Raw genomic sequence first — 21,675 nt, forward strand, 5'->3', positions numbered from 1 at the left:
GCCTGCGGCTATGGAACCCTGACTTGTTCACCAGACATGCTACCTGTCCTAGACCTGCTGTTTTCAACTCTCTAGAGACAGCAGGAGCGGTAGAGATACTGAATGATCGGCTATGTAAAGCCTACTGACATTTACTCTTGAGGTGCTGACCTGTTGCACCCTCGACAACCACTGTGATTATTATTATTTGACCCTGCTGGTCATCTATGAACATTTGAACATCTTGGCCATGTTCTGTTATGATCTCCACCCGGCACAGCCAGAAGAGGACTGGCCACCCCTCATAGCCTGGTTCCTCTCTAGGTTTCTTCCTAGACAGTAGTAGGTACAGTATATAAGGATGGGCAATGTCGAGAATACAGTATATACATACCCATTGAGTTGTCACGCCCTGACCAGGTGAACTCGGGTATTTTGGTTAAGGTGTGTCATGTTGGGTATTTTTCCTTGGTTTGTTTTCTATGTTTGCGTTATAGCCATGTGTTAGCTCTATGTGGGTTATTTCTATGTTGGGTTCTGTCGATTCCCAATCAGAGACAGCTGTCGCTAGTTGTCTCTGATTGGCATCACATTTAAGTTCCTTTTTCCCCACGCTGTTTGTGGGGTGTTGCCTCTTTGTTTTGAGCAGTTAACGTATCGGCATTTTCTTGGTTTTGTGTACGTGTTTATTTCAGTGTTAAGAATAAACATGTGTTCGCTCCCAGCTGCGCTTTGGTCCGCTTCCTCATCACCCGACGACGAATGTTACATGAGTAAACAACAGTATATAAACAGTATATGAAGTGACCAGCGTTCAATGACTCTTTATGTATGAGACATTAATCTCAAGGTGCAGGGTAGAGTACCGGGCAGGTAGCTGGTTAGTGATGCTGTTCAACAGTCTGAGGGCCTCAGTCATCTCGTTAATAGGGAGGAAACAGTAAACTGAATAAAATAGATGACCAAGTTAGTATTCGTTAATAGATTATACCCTCTCTTAGCCTGTTCTGTCTCAGCCTGGCTCCCAGACTAGACGTAGCATGTCTAGCATTAATGTACATTTGTGACACTCAAATTAGTATGATATATTACGTTTGGTTACATAAGACAGAAACAAAAGGAGGGAGGTTGGCCGGGGAGGACGGTGCATATAAGGAGAACGTGGAAGACGGGTGGGCGTATAACAAGAACGTGGAACACGGGTGGGTGAGTAACGAGAACGTGGAGGACGGGTGGGCGTATAATGAGAACGTGGAAGACGGGTGGGCAAATAACGCGAATGTGGGGGACGAGTGGGCGTGTAACGAGAACGTAGAGGACGGTGGGGCTTATAACGAGAACATGGAAGACGGTTGAGCGTATAACGAGAACGTGGAGGACGGGTGGGCCGTATAATGAGAATGTGGAAGACGGGTGGGTGTATAACGAGAACGTGGAGGATGGGTAGGCATATAATGAGAACGTGGAGGACGGGTGGGCGTATAAAGGGAATGTGGAGGACGGGTGGGCGTATAATGCGAACGTGAAGGACGGGTGGGCGTATAACGCGAATGTGGAGGACGGGTGGGCGTATAATGCGAACGTGGAGGACGGGTGGGCGTATAACGCGAATGTGGAGGACGGGTGGGCGTATAATGCGAAAGTGGAGGACGGGTGGGCGTATAAAGCGAATGTGGAGGACGGGTGGGCGTATAATGCGAACGTGGAGGACGGGTGGGCGTATAACGCGAATGTGGAGGACGGGTGGGCGTATAATGCGAACGTGGAGGACGGGTGGGCGTTTAACGCGAATGTGGAGGACGGGTGGGCGTATAATGCGAACGTGGAGGACGGGTGGGCGTATAACGCGAATGTGGAGGACGGGTGGGCGTATAATGCGAATGTGGAGGACGGGTGGGCGTATAAAGCGAATGTGGAGGACGGGTGGGCGTATAATGCGAACGTGGAGGACGGGTGGGCGTATAACGCGAATGTGGAGGACGGGTGGGCGTATAATGCGAACGTGGAGGACGGGTGGGCGTATAACGCAAATGTGGAGGACGGGTGGGCGTATAATGCGAACGTGGAGGACGGGTGGGCGTATAATGCGAATGTGGAGGACGGGTGGGCATATAATGCGAATGTGGAGGATGGGTGGGCGTATAATGCGAACGTGGAGGACGGGTGGGCATATAACGTGAACGTGGAGGTTGCGTGTTCGAATCACATTAGGGACAACTTATGCCATTTAGCTAATTAGCAACTTTACAACTACTTAACATGCTAGCTAACCCTTCCCCTAAGCCTAACCTTAACTCTAACCTTAACCCCTAAACCTAACCTTAACTCTAACCCCTAACCTTAACCCCTAACACCGAGCCTAGCTAACATTTGTCACCTAGCTAATGTTAGCCACAACATATTGGAATTCATATAAGATATCATATGTATTGCAAATTCGTAACAAATTGTATGAATTGCAATTAGTAACATATTATACTAATTGTAATTCCTAAAATATCATAAGAAATGTATGATGGACATCCACAAATTACAAAACGTAACATATCAAATGAAATGGAGAGAGACAGATTTACATTTTGTCACGTCCTGACCAGTAAAGGGGTCATTTGTAATTGTAGTATGGTCAGGGCGTGGCAGGGGGTGTTTGTTTTGTGTGTTTGGGGTTTTTTGGTTCTAGGGGATTTTGGTTCTAGTTTTCTATTCCTATGTTTCTTTTTCCATGTTTGGCCGAGTATGGTTTCCAATCAGAGGCAGGTGTTTTTCGTTGTCTCTGATTGGAAGCCATACTTAGGCAGCCTGTTTTTTTCCTTTGGGTTTGTTGGTGGTTGCTTTCTGTATAGTCTGTGTAGCCTTGCAGAACTGTTGATTGTCGGTTTGTTGTTTTTGTTTGTGTTCACTTTATTAATAATAAAAGAAGATGAGCACTATACCCGCTGCGTTTTGGTCACCTTTCATCGATGCCTGTGACACATTTACTATGTTACGTCTACCCCTGAGTCCGGGTTTGTCTTAAAGCATTTTGCCCATGAACAAATCAGGGGCCCATACGGCTCTGGTCAAAAGTAGTGCACTGTAGTATGTAGGGAATACGATTCCATTTGGGACAAAGCCACTGGCTATCCATTCCAGAGGTCACAGGAATGGGGAAAAGAGGTTCTTCCTCAGCTTGACAGTGATCTGGTTCAGAGAGGTTCTTCTCCCTAACTCCTCCTAAACAACATCCTCTGTCAGCAGATCTACACAGGAAACCTAGTCAGGAAGGAAAGCTTCCCTCTGTCTAATTCTCTCCCCTGCTCTGTCTCCTAAGGCTAGTCTGGAATCACACACACGGACACATACATGCACTCACGCACGCACAGACACACACACACACACACACACACACACACACACACACACACACACACACACACACACACACACACACACACACATTCCATGCACGCACACACACACACACGCACACACACACACACACACGCACACACACACACGCGCGCACACACACACGCACACACACATGCATACACACACACTGTGGCGGCTGTGAAACCCTACTTCAACAACCACTTTCCATTCTACTGTCATCATGCCCAGTGTGAACAATAGAAACGTAAGGTTAAACAAAATTAACTGATATCCTACTCTTCCTTTTTCTCTGAAGGAGGTTCTGACAAAATGATGCCCTATGCAACATGTCTTACTGAAATAGTGTCCCTTAATGGAAATTGCATTTCAAATATTTGTCTTTGGCCTAACATGCCTACTAAATTTGGGTCAAACAAACCTGTGGCAGTGCAGTGGGAAAGTATTATATGTTTTAATCTGCAAAACATCAGAAAATATCTCATATGTTCTTATAGGCTTAGGCTACACAGATCCCGAGTAGTATGGCCCAAATATTAGAATGTACATTTAGAGAGCAGTTACATTGATTTGCATAAAACTAAAGGCAACATCAGAGGGGTATACTAGTACAAAGTATGTTTAATGAGTTAGCCAGCTAACTTTGATGAACAGACAGAAATAGCTAGATTTTCTGGTTCATTAGGAAAGCTAAACTTAGATATGTGTTTTTGGTTGTTGACTCAATTAGACCATTCCCATTTCAAGCTAATTTTTCTGAGAAATGTAAAGTTATTTCGAAATATTTAGACAAGTTAGCAGGCTAATTCATTGATTCTGCTTTGTAGTATGCATCTCTTGTTGCGATGTGGTGTAAGAATAAAATAATGGTTTCATGTCAATCATCATATTGGTCTCATCATTGGTTGGTGTAGATTTGGGGGCTCCTGACGTTCTGGCGTGCAAGGGGTTAAATTGGGAGGTTGCATGATCCCGCTGCGGTGGGGGAGTAGCCAATTCACTGCATAGCGGCGCGTTCTGGGGCACATCTCAGCGGTAACATCTGATTTCAACACGTCTCTGAAAAGCTGCGTTTGATTTAACCCTCATAGCGGACAGGAGACGTGTCGACGGGGAAGGTAGTATTCGCATGACATTCAGAACGCTGGAAGACAAACCTCGAATATGAAGAATTCTGTCTGGAGCGCTTGTTAACGGTACGTGACAGGCACATTCTTTCGCAGCCACAAATTCACCAGGCAGGGAACGCTATTTGTGTTGTCTTGTCACGGAGTCCTATATGAAATTATACATTTGGGATGATATTTGACATGTTTTACATGCTGAATCAAACAAACTCAAGAAGACCTCTGGTTTTTCCATTAGTTCCAGCTGTGCGCACGTCACTGGTAATTGTGGGAGGTCGCTATTTATCTTGCCGAAAATGTACTTCGGCTGAATAACGGATCGCATGGTTGTCTTTCTTGTTGAATGTAAGGCTAAAACGACGTTGAAATCATATTTTGGTCACCTTGGATGTTTATCCATCATGGTTAATAATTGTCCTATTGCGCAACCAGATGTATTCATGTCCTTCCTATAGTCTACTGCTATTCATGACTGCATCTTTGAGTTTATAAAACACAATACAAATAGCTGCCTTTATCCCTAGTAGACGGTTTTGTCTGTAGTCCAGGCCACTGTCTGTACCCACAGTGGGCCTATAGGCTGTAGTGTATTTCACCATCCTATTAAGTCTGTGATTAATCCCATGATCTCCTCCAGATGTGCTGAATCTCTTTCTCTCTCTCTCTCCAGCAATTCTGCTGACTTAGTAAAAAAACACTATGGATTCAGTCTCTGCATTTGGGAAAGATGGCCAATGTTCATGTTGATCCCCTAGCAGCATTCAAATGCCTTATAGCTATTTGTTATGTGTCTGGTCCTTCTCTCACTTCTAAAGCTGTGGAAATGCCTGGGGGCAGGTTTTTCATGCAGTGTGTCAGCCAGGTTAGTTAACATGCTGACACTGTGACGTATTTCTATCGTTGCTGACACACCACTTATCTGGGGCAAAGTTACCTGGACTGTCACTCCATGGTAGTTATAGACCAGCTAAGATCATGTGGGTCATGTCACCACCCCTAAGTTATTTTAGTCTTCAACCTTCCTGTCTGACAGTATCCCAAATTGTCCTCTTCTCACCCATTACTGGAGGTCCTTTGACTTGTCACACACACAGAAACCCCAGTGTTTCCCCTATATTCATTTAGCAGCGTCAGGTCGTCCTGTCTAATACATTTTGTATTTATTATAGTTTTTGTTGAAGAATTTATAATGTTTGAGTCCCTCGGATAGCATAAGAACGCAGCATAAGCGACGGTATGTGTAGAATTGCAGGAAATTAGCTTTAAAACGGCAATATTCTCAGCCCCATGGCAAAATGTGTAGAATTGCAGGAAACTAGCTTTAGAACTGTACATTTCTCTCCGACCCTTGCCAAAATTTGCAGAATCGCAGGAAATTGGCTTTAAAACGGCAACATTGTCTCTGGCCAAGAGGATTGCCTCTAAAAATGTAGGACTGTGCCATTGGCCACACCCCCATCACGTCACCACGCTAACTTTGCCACTGCTGAAAAAAATCTTGGTAACAGTCAGTGTGGTGTGATGTGAACCACAGATGAACCAATCAGTCATGAGGTGCGATCTGGGATGTGATTGGTAGTGTATCCCTTACTGCTGCATGGTATATAACTCCTAGTTTACTTGGAACCTAGGCTTAATATTCTTCTCTGTGCTAGAGGCCCACTAAACACACATGTAATGAATAAGAAAACTTGCACTCAGTGACAGATGGTACCAGAGGTTACATAAGTCTTTAAGTGGGGGACTCAATCAAACCCTGCTGTCTCTGAATGCATCAGCTATCATGTCATGACCGAAAAACACTTCTGGACGCTGCTGTTGTAGACTGAACATGGTAGCTCTAGAAAGCATTTCATCTGACTTTGAAAATCAAATGGCTTTAGAAGAGCTGCATACTTCTCATAGTGGAAGTTTAAACAGTTTTTTTTGACAGCCTCCAGTCTTTATCATTGTAGTTTTAATGTCGTCAGGCTAGAGCTCAGAATGGACTTTACTTGATGAGATTTGGGTTAATGTTAGCTACTCTTCAGCAGTCACTGACTGTGCTTTGGGTTTTAAAAGTGCCTCTAGACTGTCAGCTTTCTACTTGTTTTCAGGAAATGGACTGTTGTTTTTATGAGTAACCCCCCCAGACTGGCACAGAGGGAGGGAGAGAAAGGACTACAAGAGGCATCTATGTAAAGGGGAGGGAATTCAACTTGAGCTGTGTCAAACAGGAGGTTCTTGGCCTTGCATGTCTCCCTATTCCAGAGTTGTGATGACGTTTGTTGAAAGAGTTTAGCCAGCCTGGAGATTAGACATGCACTGAGTATACCAAACATTAGGAACAACTTCCTAATATTTGGCCTCAATTCGTCGAGGCATGGACTCTACAAGGTGTCGAAAGCGTTCCACAGGGATGCTGGCCCATGTTAACTCCAATGCTTCCCACAGTTGTCAGTTGGGTGGTGGACCATTCTTGATACACACGGGAAACTGTTGCGTGTGAAAAACCCAGCAGCGTTGCTGTCTTTGACACAAACTGGTGTGCCTGGCACATACAACCATAACCTTTTATTCAAAGGCATTTAAATATTTTGTCTTGCCCATTCACCCTCTGACACACATACACAATCCATGTCTCAATTGTCTCAAGGCTTAAAAATCCTTCTTTAACCTGTCTCCTCCCCTTCATCTACCATGCTTTCCACCTGGCTACCCCTACCTCGGTCAACAGCACTGCACCCCCCACAGCAACTCGCTCAAGCCTTCCGCATTTCTCCTTCTCCAAAATCCAGTCAGCTGATGTTCTGAAAGAGCTGCAAAATTTGGACCCCTACAAATCAGCCGGGCTAGACAATCTGGACCCTTTCTTTCTAAAATGATCTGCCGAAATTGTTGCAACCCCTATTACTTGCCTGTTCAACCTCTTTCGTGTTGTCTGACATTCCCAAAGATTGGAAAGCAGCTGCGGTCATCCCCCTCTTCAAAGGGGGACACACTCTTGACCCAAACTGCTACAGACCTATATCTATCCTACCCTGCCTTTCTAAGGTCTTCAAAAGCCAAGTCAACAAAAAGATCACCGAACATTTCGAATCCCACTGCACCTTCTCCGCTATGCAATCTGGTTTCAGAGCTGGTCATGGGTGCACCTCAGCCACGCTCAAGGTCCTAAATGGTATCTTAACCGCCATCGATAAGAAACCATACTGTGCAGCCGTATTCATTGACCTGGCCAAGGCTTTCGACTCTGTCAATCACCACATCCTCATCGGCAGAATCAATAGACTTGGTTTCTCAAATGATTGCCTCGCCTGGTTCACCAACTACTTCTCTGATAGGGTTCAGTGTGTCAAATCGGAGGGCCAGTTGTCCGGACCTCTGGCAGTCTCTATGGGGGTGCCACAGGGTTCAATTCTTGGGCCGACTCTTCTCTGTACACATCAATGATGTCGCTCTTGCTGCTGGTGAGTCTCTGATCCACCTCTATGCAGACGACACCATTCTGTATACTTCTGGCCCTTCTTTGGACACTGTGTTAACAACCCTCCAGACGAGCTTCAATGCCATACAACTCTCCTTCCGTGGCCTCCAACTGCTCTTAAATACAAGTAAAACTAAATGCATGCTCTTCAATCAATCGCTGCCTGCACCTGCCTGCCCGTCTAGCATCACTACTCTGGACGGTTCTGACTTAAAATATGTGGACAACTACAAATACCTAGGTGTCTGGTTAGACTGTAAACTCTCCTTCCACATCACATCAAACATCTCAATCCAAAGTTAAATCTAGAATTGGCTTCCTATTTCGCAACAAAGCATCCTTCACTCATGCTGCCAAACATACCCTCGTAAAACTGACCATTCTACCGATCTTCGGCGACATCATTTACAAAATAGCCTCCAATACCCTACTCAATAAATTGGATGCAGTCTATCACAGTGCCATCCGTTTTGTCACCAAAGCCCCATGTACTACCCACCACTGCGACCTGTACGCTCTCGTTGGCTGGTCCTCGCTTCATACTCATCGCCAAACCCGCTGGCTCCAGGTCATCTACAAGACCCTGCTAGGTAAAGTCCCCCCTTATCTCAGCTCGCTGGTCACCAAAGCAGCACCCACCTGTAGCACGCGCTCCAGCAGGTATATCTCACTGGTCACCCCCAAAGCCAATTCCTCCTTCGGCCGCCTATCCTTCCAGTTCTCTGCTGCCAATGACTGGAACGAACTACAAAAATCTCTGAAACTGGAAACACTTATCTCCCTCACTAGCTTTAAACACCAGCTGTCAGAGCAGCTCACAGATTACTGCACCTGTACATAGCCCATCTATCATTTAGCCCAAACAACTACCTCTTCCCCTACTTTATTTATTTTGCTCTTTTGCACCCCATTATTTCTACTTTGAAATTTCTTCCACTGCAAATCTTCCATTCCAGTGTTTTACTTGCTATATTTTATGTACTTTGCCACCATGGCCTTTTTTGCGTTTACCTCCCTTATCTCACCTCATTTGCTCACATTGTATATAGAATTATTTTTTCTACTGTATTATTGACTGTATGTTTGTTTTACTCCATGTGTAACTCTGTTGTTGTATGTGTCGAACTGCTTTGCTTTCTTGGCCAGGTCGCAATTGTAAATGAGAACTTGTTCTCAAGTTGCCTACATAAAGGTGAAATAAAAAAAATCTACACTGATTTTTGAAGTGTATTTAACAAGTGACCTCTAAGGGATCATAGCTTTCACCTGGTCAGTCTGTCAAGGAAAGAGTAGGTCTTCTTAATGTTTTGTATGTTCGGTGACATTGTCAAGTTGTTTGCATGTTGGTCTATCATGATGATTCCCATCTGAGGTTTTATAGGGTTGCACTGCAGTTGCTGAGGGAGAATTGCAAGCTGTACTGTCATGTTGTCCTTAGGTGTGTGTTATTAAGAGCTAACTGGAGCACATGGTCATCATGGGATCTGTCAGTTTTAACACCAACCAGCTAGCGTAAGATTAACTTTTAATAGCTCAACCTTTGGTCGCTCCTAATCTTTGCTCTGCCAGAGTGAGTCGTGGCTTAGTCAGCTTTTAAACACCCAGCCTCTTGCCTATGCTCGACTTGGACTGGTGGTGTTCTGGACAGGACCCCTGTGACTGTGGGAATCTGACTGACGGGACGCACAGTTTGAAACAGGAAGTGTGTGTGTGGCCAGTTGCACAACTCTTTCTGATGCCCTCCAGGTGTTCCTTTCTCTCTCTCCCACACACACTCAATATTAATTAAAGATCCCACTGAATTCAATGGCAGTCCCATTACCTGCGATCAGCCGTCGCTACATAAAGCACACGGTTCACAGCAAGGCTACAACACGGGTCAAAATGGTGTGTGCTCCTGTGCGTGGCTAGTAGGTACTGGGGTCATGACTCTTGGTTGTTGATCATTAAAGTGATATTACTTTTTATGATGCTCACAAAACCCGTAAGGGCCAATTTTCAGGTAGCACAAGCCAGCGAAAGCTGTTGGTCTTTAAAATGTTTAGAGCTGTAATGTCTTCTGTTATCATTCTGCTTTTATGACCAGAAATGTTTTTGTATTTCACTTTTTTAATTTTTCTGAAAGCTTAACATCAGCGTGTCATTGCATTATATTTGTCACACGCCTTCCTCTCGCCCTCCTTCAGGCACATAACTGAGCATATGCGAGTGCTGAACCTCTTTGCTGAGTTAACCCCACCCCCTGCCTGAACGAGGAGCGACCGGAGCTGCCGCCTCATCAGGTTTACGCCCCCCCGTTCTGTCTGCCTGTCCCAACTCCCATAAGGCTGGCCCCCCAACCCACCATGTCTACGGAAGTGGAGAGCAGTGCACCTGTGGTCCCAGCCGACCCCTCCAGCACGCCCTCCCCCACAAGCATCCCCACCACCCCTTCCACAGCACCAGCCAAGACCCCCTTCAAGAAAGAGAAGAAGAAAGGTATTGTATGTAAGGGCCACTCCCTCTCTCCTCACATGTGAGGGATTTGGTGTTAAGGGCTGAACAGCCTTTTTCTGTGATCTCCGACTTGACCTATTTTGACTTGGCATATTTTGATTTCCATGCGTCTTGTGGTGTGGTGGTTGAGGCTATGTCATGAAATAAATACAGAAGAATTAGAGGGCATGCTCAACCGGATAGACAGTGAAAATCAATCAATTTAATATCCTTCTTTCATACCTCTGTCCAGCTCCAGAGAAGACTGATGAGTACCTGCTGTCCCGGTTCCAGGGTGATGGTGTGAGGTACAGGGCCAAACTGATTGGCATCGATGATGTCCCAGAGGCCCGAGGGGACAAGATGAGCCAGGACTCCATGATGAAACTCAAGGTACCACATATCATGATGTAACCGCTACAGTGTACTTACTGTTATGCATCTACACTCAGTGGTCAGTTTATTAGCTATACCCATCTAGTGCCAGGTTGGACCACTGTTTGTCTCCAGAACAGTCTGAATTCTTTGGGGCATGGAAACAGTATCACCGGGACCTAACGTTCCAGGAAACCATTCCCTCATCATTCCAATACCACCTGCCTGTACCGTTGACACCAGGCAGGATGGAGCCAGGGCTGCTTATGCCAAATCCTGACTCTGCCATTGGCATGACGCAACAGGAATCAGGATTCATCTGACCAAGTGATGTTTTTCCACTCTTCAATTGTCCAGTGTTGGTGATTGCGTGGCCACTGAAGCCGCTTCTTGTTTTTAGCTGATAGGAGTGGAACCCGGTGTGGTCTTCTGCTGCAATAGCCTGTCTGTGACAAGGATCGATGAGTTGTGCGTTCCGAGATGCCCTTCTGCACACCACTGTTGTACCAAGCTGAGTTTGTGGGCCCACCTGTTAGCTGAGCTGAGTTTGTGGGCCCACCTCCTTCGACCTCATCAACGAGCTGTTTTCGGCCACAGGACTTCCACTGACTGGATGTTTTTTGTTTGTCGTATCATTCTCCGTAAACCCTAGACACTGTAGTGTGTGAAAAGCCCAAAAGGCTGGCCGTTTCTGAGATAGTGAAACCGGCGCGCCTGGCACCACCGATCATGCCACGCTCAGTCGCTTTTGTCACTCATTTTCCCATTCGAACATTCAATCAAACAGTGCTGTTATAGCAAGCCAAGGTTATGTGACTGTCTGTAGGAGCAAACCGTTTTCGTGAAAGGGGTAGTGTACCTAATAAACTTGCCTTCCTTCCTCACTTACCTAAATACTACCTGTAATGACAAAGTGAAAACATGTTTTAGGAAGTCTTTGAAAATGAAATACAGAAACATCTCATTTGTATAAGTATTCATACCCTGGAGTCAATACATCATACAATACAATCACCTTTGGCAGCAATTACAGCTGTGAGTCCTCTGGGTAAGTCTAAGCTTTCCACACCTGGATTGTGCAACATTTGCCCCATTTATGCTGTTCAAAATGTTAAGTCAAAACTATAACTCGGCTACTCAGGAACATTCACGGTGTTCTTGGTAAGCAACTCCAGTGTAGATTTTGCCTTGTTTTAGGTTATTGTCCTACTGAAAGGTGAATTCATCTCCCCATGTCTGGTGGAAAGGAGACTGAACCATGTTTTCCTCTAGGATTTTGCTTGTGCTTAGCTCCATTGTTTGTTTTATCTTAAACGCCTCTGTCCTTTTACAATTACAAGCATACCCATAACATGACACAGCCACGCCTATGCTTAAAAATATGGAGGGTAGTACTGAGTAATCTTCTTGGGTATGACTCTAAAAGCTTGGCACACCTGTATTTGGGGAGTTTTTCCCATTGTATTGGATTTGCCCCAAGCATAACACTTTGCATTCAGGACAAAAAGTTAATTGCTTTGACCTTTTTTTGCAGCATTACTTTAGTGCCTTGTTGTAACAGGATGCATGTTTTGGAATATTCTCATTTTGTACAGGCTTCCTTCTTTTCACTCTGTTATTTAGGTTAGTATTGTGGAGTAACTACAATGTTGATGCCATCCTCAGTTTTCTCCTATCACAGCCATTAAACTCTAACTGTTTTAAAGTCACCATTGTCTTCATGGTGAAATCTCTGAGTGGTTTCCTTCCTCTCCAGCAACGGAGTTAAGACTCCTGTACAGTGCATTGGAAAGTATTCAGACCCCTTGACCTTTTACATTTTTTGTCACGTTACAGCCTTATTCTAAAATTGATTAAATCGTTTTTTCTCTCATCAATCTACAGAATACCCCATAATGACAAAGCAAAAACAGGTTTAGAAATTACATTTACATATGTATTCAGATCCTTTACTCAATACTGTGAAGTACTTTTGGCAGCGATTACAGCCTCGAGTCTTCTAAGGTATGACGCTACAAGCTTGGCACACCTGTATTTGGGGAGTTTCTCCCATTCTTCTCTGCCGATCCTCTCAAGTTCTATCAGGTTGGATGGGACCGCCGCTGCACAGCTATTTTCAGGTCTTTCCAGAGATGTTCAAGTCCGGGCTCTGGCTGGGCCACTCAAGGACATTCAGAGACTTATCCCGAAGTCACTCCTGCATTGTCTTGGCTGTGTGCTTGGGGTCGTTGTCCTGTTGGAAGGGGAACCGTCACCCCAGTCGGCGGTACTGAGCGCTCTGGAGCAGGTTTTCATCAAGGATCTCTCTGTACTTTGCTCTGTTCATCTTTCTCTCGTTCCTGACTATTCTCCCAGTCCCTGTGGCTGAAAAACATCCCTACAGCATGATCCTGCCACCACCATGCTTCATCGTAGGGATGGTGCCAGATTTCCTCCAGATGTGACACTTGGCATTCAGGCCAAAAGGTTCAATCTTGGTTTCATCAGACCAGAGAATCTTGTTTCTCATGGTATGAGAGTCCTTTAGGTCCCTTTTGGCAAACTCCAAGCAGGCTGTCATGTTCCTTTATACTGAGGAGTGGCTGCTGTCTGTCCACTCTACCATAAAGGCCTGATTGGTGGAGTGCTGCAGAGATGGTTGTCCTTCTGGAAGGTTCTCCCATCGCCACAGAGGAGATCTGAACCATCAGGTTCTTGGACACCTCCCTGACCAAGGCCCTTCTCTCCCGATTGCTAAATTTGGCCGGGTGGCCAGCTCTAGGAAAAGTCTTGGTGATTCCAAACTTCTTCCTTTTAAGAATGAAGGAGGCCACTGTGTTCTTGGATCTTCAATGCTGCAGAAATGTTTTGGTACCCTTCCCCAGATCTGTACCTCGACACAATCTTGTCTCGGAGCTCTACAGACAATTCCTTGGCTCGTTATTGCTCTGACATGCATTGTCAACTGTGGGACCTTATCGACAGATGTGGGCCTTTTCCAAATCATGTCCAATCAATTGAATTTAGCACAGGTGAACACCAAGTTGTAGAAACATCTGAAGGATCATCAATGGAAACCAGATGCACCTGAGCTTAATTTCATGTCTCATAGCAAAGGTTCTGAACACTTAAGGTATTTTTATTTTTTTATAAAATGCATATATTTTTGCTTTGTCGTTATGGGGTATTGTGTGCTGAGGAGTTTTTTATTTATTTTTATTTCATCCATTTTAGAATAAGGCTGTAACAAAACGGAAGGGGTCTGAACTTTCTGAATGCAGTGTATCTTCGTAGTGACTGGGTGTTTTGATACGCCATCCTAGTGTAATTAACATCACCATGCTCAATAGGCTTATTTAATATCTGCTTCTTTTTTTTTACCCATCTACCAATCGGTGCCGTTCTTTGCGAGACATTGAAAAACCTCCCTGGTCTTTGTTAGCATGTCACTTTTTTTTTTTGTGTGTGTCTGGTGTTTATGTAACTCTGTTCTTTGCATGGTGGTCATTGTTTCTTTGCAGGGCATGGCAATAGCCTCTCGGTCACAGGGCAAACACAAGCAGAGGATCTGGGTCAACATATCCATGTCAGGCATCAAGATCATTGATGAGAAAACAGGGGTGAGAACAACTCTTCTGTGGCTTTCTAAACCTTGTCTCAGTGGCTGGGGAGTACCGACCTACAAATGGAATGATCTATTGTAGACATCATAGAGGGAGCACATTTTCAGAATAATATGAACACAGGACATGATCTCGGTCAAGAGTAGATGCCATGTAGGCCTCAGTTCATAGTTATATTATGCTAATGAAGACTACACTTTTTTTTTTAAAGCTGTTTTTCATTTCCTCCCTCTCAGGTAATAGAACATGAGCACATAGTGAATAAGATCTCGTTCATCGCCAGAGACGTAACAGATAACAGGGCCTTTGGTTATGTGTGTGGGGCCGAGGGACAGCACCAGTTCTTCGCCATAAAGACTGGCCAGCAGGTAACACACACAGGGACAGACAGACTGAAAGTCTTTGATTGAATCTATTGACTGTTTTTCCATTAATCTCCTCTCCATATAGGCAGAGCCCCTGGTCATTGACTTGAAGGATCTGTTCCAGGTCATCTTCAACATGAAGAAGAAGGAGTCTGAGGCCTCACAGAAGGTAAGTTACTATGGTGGGATCCGGGTTGTGTTCAGTAGGACACACCGTAGCTAAACATTTTGCAACAGAAAACACTGTCCTATGTGCTAATAGTTCTTCCCTGCTTCAGTTTCAAAATGTTTTTTTTTTCTCCCTACTGAACATGACTATTTATTTATTTATTTCAAGTATTGTTTTTGGGGAGGTAGCGTTTTGGGTTTGCTGACTGGATGGAGGTCATGTGACTGAAGTTGAGGTTGACACTGTCCCCTAGTGCTGTATTTACAGTCCTGCACCACAAACCATGCTTTCTTTGTATTGCAATGAGATGACTCGTTATGGCACAAAAATATCACATCTCATCCAATAAGTAAATGGAGAACATATGACATTCCTCCAATGGAATCACCTTGTTTTTCCCTCTTCCATCTGTTCAGGATCAGCGCAATAACGCAACAGTTGAGGTAAGTGCCTGTGTATTTGTCATGCCCCTTAGCACCTATTTGTGGTTAGAAGTTTTCCTTTTGCTTTTTTTAATCACCTGTGTAAGTTGATTTTAATATAAGCTTGATCTGAGATGTAGGCTGTAGTAGTGCATACTTGACCCTTAATTGTTGTTTCTCAATTATAGAATGGTGGCAACACCTTGCTCAGTAACGATGGCCAGGCAGGCACTGCCAAAGTAAGTGTTTCAGATCATGGAATCATACATGCAAAAGAGCATTCTCCAGGACCACCTGTCTACTAGTAGACATTATGTGGTGTTGTGTTGATCAAGACTATTTTGTTACATCTCTTTCTTTATGATGGCACTGGATATATCTTGATGATACTGGATATACAGTGCCTTCAAAAAGTGTTCAGAAACCTTGACTTTTTCCACATTTTGTTACATTACAGCCTTACTCTAAAATCTATTTAATTTTATATATATATATATATAAAATCCTCAGCAATCTACACACAATACCCCATAATGAGAAAGTAAAAACAGGTTTTTAGGAATGTTTACAAATAAGATGTTTTTTTATTTATGATAGTATTCAGACCCTTTGCTATGAGACTGGAAATTGAGCTCGGGTGCATCCTGTTTCCATTGATCATCCTTCAGATGTTTCTACAACTTCATTGGAATCCACCTGTGGTAAATTCAATTGATTGGACATGATTTGAAAAAAAGCACATGCATGTCTATATAAGGTCCCACAGTTGACCATGCATGTCAGAGCAAAAACCAAGCCATGAGGTTGAAGGAATAGGATTGTGTTGAGGCACAGATCTGGGGAAGGGTACCCAAAAAATGTCTGCAGCATTGATGGTCCCCAAGAACACAGTGGCCTCCGTCAATGTTAAATGGAAGGTGTTTGGAACCACCAAGACTCTTCCTAGAGCTGGCCGCCCGGCCAAACTGAGCAATCGGGGGAGAAGGGCCTTGGTCAGGGCGGTGACAAAGAACCTAATGGTCACTGACCGAGCTCTAGAGTTCCTCTATGGAGATGGGAGAACCTTCCAGAAGGACAAGATAAGAAACAAGATTCTGTGGTCTGATGAAACAAAGATTGAACTCTTTGGCCTGAATGTCAAGCGTCATGTCTGGAGGAAACGAGGCACCATCCCTACGATGAAGCACGGTGGTGGCAGCATCATGCTGTGGGCATGTTTTTCAGAGGCGGGGAGTAGTCAGGATCGAGGCAAAGATTAAAAGAGCGAAGTACAGATCCTTGATGACAACCTGCTCAGGACCTCAGACTGGGGTGACGGTTCACCTTCCAACAGGACAACGACCCTAAGCACACAGCCAAGACAACGCAGGAGTGGCTTTAGGACAAGTCTCTGAATGGCCTTGAGGGGCCCAGCCATAGCCTGGATTTGAACCCAATCGAACGTCTCTGGAGAAACCTGAAAGGCAGGCCGTCATTGTAAATAAGACTTTGTTCTTAACTGACTTGCCCAGTTAAAGGTTCAATAAAAAAAATATCTTTATGATGATGCTGGATAGATCTTTATGATGCTGATACTAGATATTTGTGTGTGTTGTTCAGGAGGTGCAGCAGCTGGATCTGTTTGGAGACATGTCCACCCCTCCAGACATCCATTCTCCTACAGTAAGTTTGCCTGTTGCTGTAGGGTGAGGCTCACTTGATGTGCGCACACATAATATAGAACCCCTCGTTTTCTGGAAACATTTCATTCTGTGTTCATAAGGAGACCAAATGATGGCACTGGGGAAATGTTCATAACACATACACTTTAGAAATGGGTATAATAATGCAGTGGTTGGGGGTTGGTATGCTCAAACATTTGTCATTACATTTTAGGACGGTACGGACAACATATAACTTTGCTTCTATTATATTTTTGAAGATCGGCGGCTTTTTGCCTGTTCTTCTTATTCCTAACAAGGATCTTTATAATTGGGTGGCTTTGACAACTCAATCTCTGGTAAAGGTTCTCACTAGCGCAGTCTTGCCAGTTGTCAAAGATGTGTGTTTTGTTCTGCGTTGCAGCAGTGTCTAAGGCTCTTGCCCCAAAACTTCACCCTCATTTTCCACCAATCATATCATCCCACATGTCATACAGGGCTCTCAAACTCAACTCTGTAAAGGTCTGTAATCTGGATGTTTGTCTTGAAGTAGTTTGTATTCCAAAGGTAAAATCCTGGATATATCTCAAATGTCAGCATGTTAAATCATCAGACGGACACAAAAGCTAGCCTACTGCCATCACAAAGCACATTCCTAGAGTTGAGTTTCTGATTCCTGTTGAAATGTTTATTGGTCTGTCGTCAACAATCATTAACTGTCATGTCATTATGTGATTCATTTAGCTATGTTAACAGTTGCTTCTCTTTTTCAGCATAACTGATTTTTATCTCTTTCTCCTCTTGATAACCAGGAGACTAATGATATTCTATTGCTGGATCTGTCTGCTGAGGTTGACAGCAATCAGAACTGTATAAAAGGAAATCCCTTCACTTCCTACGCCACTAACCTTTGGGGCACCCCCCAAACAGAGAACCCCTTCTCCTCCGCGTTTGGCTTCTTTCCAACCCCAGACTCTGACCCTTTCAGCGACGACCCCCTTGCCCAATCAGCACCCCCCAATTCTCTGATCTCAGCACCCTCCACCAATCACAGCCAAGAGAGCTCTGTTCACATCTTGGGCAGGCCAATCATGAACTGCAATGGTCTTAATGGAGACTCTGACCACTTTGGTCAGCAGTTGAACGGGTTGTCCAATAAGGACATGATCCTGGCTCTCAGTAATTGCCAGTGGCCACTAGGTGGTGTTATGTCAGAGTGCCAGGTCCCTGTTCTAATCCAGAACGCTTTGGGACCTGTGGCCTCTCCACAGAACCCCTTTCTCGACATATCTGGGAAAATCCCGCCCCTCTGTAACGGTGTGCTGTTCAATCCCCAAAAAAACGCACCCATGGGTCATGGCAAGGACAGTTCGGTAGTGATAAGCCTCCCTCCACAGAACACTAAGACTGGACGAGGTCGGAGGAGTGCCAAGGTGAAGCTCCATAATGAAGCTCTGATGTTGCTGCATGTCTGAGAATGAGTCTCTGTCTGCACACCACCTCCCCAAACCATGATTGGTTTTCTAACAATCCTTTTTTACAGCACTGGGATACCATACCACTATACTCTATTCCTCAAGGGCAACAGGTTGCGTTGCACTGGGTTTTGTATCTACCAACATGGTTTTTGTAGAAGTATATTAGGGTTGGTGGTGTGTTGGATTTGTCTCTGGGATGCAGATAGAACTGGTATGGGTTTCTAACGTAGCTAACTGCATGGTGGTGCTCCCATGGCTTCTCTAACTTGCGTGTCCCAGGGAAGTTTAACAACCTCTCTGCTCGACTGTAAACACTGCATATGTCTCCTGTTTGCTGTCTATTCATATGTTCCTTGTCCTAACGTTCATGCTTCAGTGAGGTGTGGAGGTAAGTGTTGGTATTTGTCTGAGTATTGTTAGAAATAATTGTTTTTAATTATCATATAACTGTGAATACAGTATATCACTTAGTTTTCATCCATACAATAAACATTGTCATTAATTTTGTGCTTACCACAGTTCTCTGACAATTAATTGAGGGCCAGTAAATCATTGTTCACTATTCCTGTGGTAAATTTGGTTGAATAATCGGACATTTCACTGCCAGTGTCCTGCTGACGACCTGTTTGGGGCTGACATGTTTGCTGCTCTCAGTCAGCCTGACAGCTCGTCTGCCTCAGATGACCTCTTCAGTCCCACCACCTCCTCCATGGCAGCTCTGGGTAAGACTAGTGTTACCATTGGGTCGAATTAGTCAATGATGCTACCCATGCAGTGTTGATGCATATTAGTTCTCTAAAGTAGTAAAATCTGCATCCGTAGCTGTGTGGCTCCAGCAACTATGTTTCATGTGTAATCAGGCTAGAGCAGTAGGCCATACAGCATGGCTCAGCTGGACTCAGCTCAGTAGTGTGCATACTAGCTAGTGTGTTAGATTCTGTTGATTTGCAGCCAGTAGGCTACCTACTGTACCCAAACCTAAATACATCACCCTCCTCTCTGTTCTTGCTCTCCCCTCCAGGAGCGTTGCAGTTGGGTCCCCCTTCAGTCACCATCCCTCAGACCGCCCCATCACCATGGGGAGCCCCAGCCTCTTCCATGTTCACCATGCCAGGAGGGGTCACACTCCCCAACCCCCAGCCCACCTTCCCCCAGCCATCTGCCTTCGGTGCCCTGCCCATACCTCCTGCCCCCTGGGGCCAGCAGGCGCCATCCCCTTATGGGGCCCCGCCAGTCACCCAGGCTTGGGGACAGCCTGCACCTGCAGGGCCCATGGGTGCAGCAGGCTGGGGCCAGCCTCCTATGGCTAACCCCTTCCAGCACGGGCCTTACAACATGATGGGAGGCCCTCCACAGGGTATGCCGCAGGGTCCACCAAGGCCCCCACCCCGGCCGCCAGTAAAGGAGGCCCCAGCTAAGGTGGAACCCAGTGCCTTCACGGCTCTGGACCCACTGGGAGGGGAGAAAGAGAAGAAGAGTGGGAAGGACATGTTCAAGGACTTCCAGATTGCCAAGCCTCCAGCCATCCCAGCAAGGAAAGGGGAGCAGGCACCCGGGTCCGCCGCCCCAAGCACCAATGGGGATGGGGTGTTTGCCCAGTACTTCTCCAGCAAAGTGGGCGTGCCCCAGGAAATTGCGGATCATGACGACTTTGAAATTCAGAGTCGGATTTCAGCTGTTGCCAATGGTAATGGCAGTTATTTAGGATTTTAAATTCCTGTCAATTGATTTGGAGATGACCACATATTTATGATAAGATATCATCCTAGTAAAGATTAATTTAATGTCCAATGAGTATACATAAATTTGAATCCACCTGATTACCCCCTTCTCTCTCTAGACCCACCCAAACCAGCCCCACGGCACTCTGCACCCATGATATCTCCTGCAGTGGTCCCTGGGCCAGGGCTCCTGGATGCATTTGCCCCTACTCCAGCCACATTCCTTGCTCCAGCAGCAGCAGGTCTCAACCAGAACCTATTTGATGACGCATTTGGCGCTGCAACTCCTAATGCCTTTGGGGCACCACTTCTAGCTACGGTATGGATGTACACTCGTATACAAACAGGGGTGCAACTTTCACTGAAATTGCTTTTTTTTTTACCCCAGTTTTTTCTCATTGGAATGTGATACAAAACGAGGCAATGGTGTGCTCTAGGACCATGCGGACGCCTCCGAGCGTCGGGTATGCTGTTTGGAGTGTTTATCCGAATGGATTAAAAAATAAACATTTATGTCCCGCACACTTCTAAAACCAAAGTTGCGCCCCTGCAAGCACACATATAGGGGAATTAGTTCTATCAAAGTTCAATTGATTGTGATGTAATGCTTTGTATCACTATAAAACCTTCATCTTTTCCCTTTTTATGACGGAACACTGCTGTTGCCCAGACCACTGGTGGCTCGGATCCCTTCGGAGACCCCTTTGGAAACCCCTTTGCCTGAGTGACACCCTGCCCATCATCTTCCACATGTGAGTGACCGACGGATAACGCATTCTGAACCTTAGACTGAATTTAGATATTACTTTAAACCAACCTGTTTATTCTCTTCTTCCAGTCAGGTTTGCAGTGGTCCAGAGAATAAGCAGCGACGCTCTACGACCAAATGTCTTCAGAACCAGCTACTACAAGCGCCAGACAATCCTACACAATTACAACTTCTAACCCCTTGATGTCCATTACATAGCCCCTCATTTCCCCCCAGAACACCTTAACTTTAATGTCTTGCCCAATCAGTATTTTTTTTTTTTTTTCGGTTCCCATCTCGCATAGCTTTTCAGTACCACTGAATTAAATGTAAAAAATAAAATGTATTATTATAAAGTCACTATTTTTAAAAAGGGATATAATGTGCGAAGGATGGATAGAAGGGAAGGCCCTGGAAATGCTCTATATTAAACACTGAAAAATGTATTCCTTTTAAGTGTGGTCTTTTGGGTGTCTGCCTATAAAAATCGTGTTTTAGATAATATTTCCCTGAGTAGAATAATGTTTAGGTTTCAGAAGGGGGTTATTACTGCATCCCTAGACTACACTCATGAATGTAACCCTGTTTTAGTATCCCATGTGTGTTTTCGTATAGGTCACTCAAATAGGTTTTCATAGAGATTGTGGGGTGCAGTGTTTTAATCCACCTATGATTTAAGTTAAATGAGTGGAGTCGGCTCTTCAAAAAAAATCTGAAACTGGAGAAAGGCTAGAAACAA

At 44.9% G+C, this 21,675-nt stretch overlaps 1 protein-coding gene across 2 annotated transcripts; it reads left to right on the forward strand.

The window, feature by feature from the left end:
- The first annotated feature begins 4,346 nt into the window (after positions 1–4,346).
- Positions 4,347–21,382, forward strand: LOC106568364 (DAB adaptor protein 2). 2 transcript variants are annotated; one of them, XM_014138648.3, is made up of 15 exons: positions 4,347–4,544; positions 10,128–10,419; positions 10,670–10,809; positions 14,292–14,390; positions 14,630–14,761; positions 14,844–14,927; positions 15,344–15,370; positions 15,538–15,588; positions 16,949–17,011; positions 17,802–18,422; positions 19,075–19,189; positions 19,489–20,154; positions 20,308–20,507; positions 20,859–20,940; positions 21,027–21,382. In XM_014138648.3, the coding sequence occupies exons 2-14, from the start codon at positions 10,287–10,289 to the stop codon at positions 20,910–20,912; spliced, it is 2,385 nt and encodes a 794-aa protein (XP_013994123.3). In that variant the 5' UTR covers positions 4,347–4,544; positions 10,128–10,286; the 3' UTR covers positions 20,913–20,940; positions 21,027–21,382. The 2 variants fall into 2 exon arrangements, with proteins under 2 accessions (XP_013994123.3, XP_082816646.1); XM_082960520.1 differs by lacking the exon at positions 17,802–18,422.
- The last annotated feature ends 293 nt before the right edge of the window (positions 21,383–21,675 follow it).

The sequence above is a fragment of the Salmo salar genome, chromosome 13 (assembly GCF_965601325.2).
Source record: "Salmo salar chromosome 13, fSalSal1, whole genome shotgun sequence".
Classification (NCBI taxonomy): Eukaryota; Metazoa; Chordata; class Actinopteri; order Salmoniformes; family Salmonidae; genus Salmo; species Salmo salar.

Bases quoted from the DNA above. Each gene is read 5' to 3' on its own strand.
- LOC106568364 (XM_014138648.3), top strand. From the start codon at position 10,287: ATGTCTACGGAAGTGGAGAGCAGTGCACCTGTGGTCCCAGCCGACCCC. The intron at 19,190-19,488 runs GTAAGACTAGTG...TCTCCCCTCCAG, and splicing joins CTCCTCCATGGCAGCTCTGG to GAGCGTTGCAGTTGGGTCCC. The intron at 20,508-20,858 runs GTATGGATGTAC...GCTGTTGCCCAG, and splicing joins GGGCACCACTTCTAGCTACG to ACCACTGGTGGCTCGGATCC.